The sequence below is a fragment of the Condylura cristata genome, unplaced genomic scaffold (genome assembly GCF_000260355.1).
Source record: "Condylura cristata isolate star-nosed mole 26May11 unplaced genomic scaffold, ConCri1.0 scaffold00021, whole genome shotgun sequence".
NCBI classification, from domain to species: domain Eukaryota; kingdom Metazoa; phylum Chordata; class Mammalia; order Eulipotyphla; family Talpidae; genus Condylura; species Condylura cristata.
Window position 1 is genome coordinate 22,867,548 of NW_004567122.1, and position 2,140 is coordinate 22,869,687.

General features: G+C 35.7%; 1 protein-coding gene across 1 annotated transcript in view; it reads left to right on the forward strand.

Annotated features, from left to right (window-relative positions):
- LYRM7 (LYR motif containing 7) overlaps positions 1–1,876 on the forward strand; it is a 15,169-nt gene extending 13,293 nt beyond the window's left edge. The window contains exon 5 of the mRNA XM_004686506.2: positions 1,716–1,876. Coding sequence (XP_004686563.1) covers positions 1,716–1,786 — 71 coding nt within the window. The 3' untranslated portion in view covers positions 1,787–1,876. The remainder of the gene's footprint in view (positions 1–1,715) is intronic.
- The last annotated feature ends 264 nt before the right edge of the window (positions 1,877–2,140 follow it).

Sequence of the window (2,140 nt, forward strand, 5' to 3'; positions counted from 1 at the left end):
GGAAAGACTGACACATCAGTCAGAGATCCTGGATTTGAATCTAGAGGAGACCTTAGGGGCCAGGTGGTAAATAGATCTGTCTCAGAAATGGGAAGGATATATATGTATGTTGTGTTACCTTCCTATTATCTACCCTACCATGCGTTTTAAAAATTGAAAAATGTGCTTGGTGTACAGTGCCTCTCCCACCCCCCAAAATAAGTGGTTTCCCCAGACTATATAGTGAATTTCAGGCCAATGTAAGTTGCTGTCTGATGGGTTTTACTTCCAAGAAAGCTGTTGTGTTCCTTGTTAAAGAGGTATAGGCAAAGCTACCTCTTTTCTTTTGCCCTTTCCCATATCCCCTCCTGCCTGGAGTGCAGAGGTGATGCACCAGCAGTGAAGGCAGAATAAGAAGATAAAAAGAACCCTAGTTCTTCATGGTACTGGGGACCTGCATTAGGCCTTACTCTATATTCCTTGATAAGTGAGAAATTTAGATCCTTTACTTATTTAAACCACCATCTATTGGATTTTTGTTTAAGCAGAGCTAACCGTATCCTAAAACAATATAGGTAGATTTGGCCATTAAATCTTCTGTTTTCCCTTAAATGTATACATTTGTAACAAATTGTGTTACAGAACAATTTATTGTTTATATGTTTTTTCCACCGGAATGTGGACTTTTTGAAGCTGAAGAGATGATTATATATTTACTTTTTGTATTTTCATTTTTGCATGTAATATGTAATGTAATATAGGCACATATATGGCAGAAGAAAAAATATTTTTCTTTCCAATTTGTAATTGGATTCAGGCATTTAGTCATCACCTCTCTTTGGTCTTCCTTGATCTGGCAATTTTCTGTCTTTCTTATTAAGCCTTTTACAATCATATTTTAAAGCAAGTTTTTTGTAGAATATGGTATAAGCATTTTTGATCATGATAATTCACAGAGACTTAGCTCTTCTGGAAGAAAAAAGAAATTTTCTATCTCCTCAAAATTTTGTATCTTAGAACTTTATCTCATTTGACTTCAGCAAACCATCTCAAGGTCTCAACATTTTTTTTCTGATTGTTGCTGTTGTTGTTTACTGACTTAAAGCATCTTGAACAGCATAGTTCTCATTGCACCAGCCTGTCCCATACATCCCTGTCTTCTGCTCACTGAACTCAAGTAGCATTCTCCAGTTGATATAATCACCCAAACACCCACTACAACCACTGTTCTATACAATTTGGAAATTAGCACAGCCACTGTGGTTTCTACATAGTATGTAGTATAAATAAATTTTCCAAGGCCCTCCCTGGTGGCACAGCAGGTTAAAGCACAGCAATGTGAAGCTGCCTGCAGCCACTGCATCATGTCATGAGTTCAATCCCCAACCAGGGATGACCCACAAGGCACAGCAGACCTCTCCTGACCCTCCCACTGCTCCCCTCAGCAGTGTATTTCAGTACATGTGCCTGTCCTGCTACCATTCTGTCTCTGGTGGATCCTCTCACCCCCTACACCTCTGGCCTGTACCCCAGTTCTTGCATGCATAAATAAATAAATCTTTAAAAAATAAAATAAAATAAAGGATTCTATCATAGCCATTAATGAAAATAAAATATCCCTGGAAGATTTACCTTAAAACTAGGTACTTCGCTCTAGCTACAGAATGAAGTAAGTGTGCTGGTGTTTGAGTTTCATTTTAATGATGTTAATTGTCCCCTCTTTTGTTTTGTTTCAGAATTGATTCCAAGGAAAGACCTTCTTATAGAAAATGTGCCATATTGTGACTCACCAATTCAGAAACAGTGAATTTCTAGGATAAAAGCAAGTCTTTGTAATTTTTAATTGTAAAATATATAACTCTGGCAAAAGTCCTTAAATGCAGTTATTTTTCTTTAAAATTGCATATGAAATGAGTGAATTAATATAGTGAAATAAGTGAATTAATATAGTGACATTATTAAATTTTACATTAAAAGAACATTGCAAAGAACAGTAATCCCTAGGATTACTGTAAATAAAGAAAGTCTAATTTTTTTTAATAGTGACCTTTGATCAAACTGTATCATATAGTCTTAATAGAATGCTACTTAGGCTACAGATATACATTATTGTACAAGTGTAATACATGCATTCTCTTTATTTTAAGCAAAGAAGCATAAA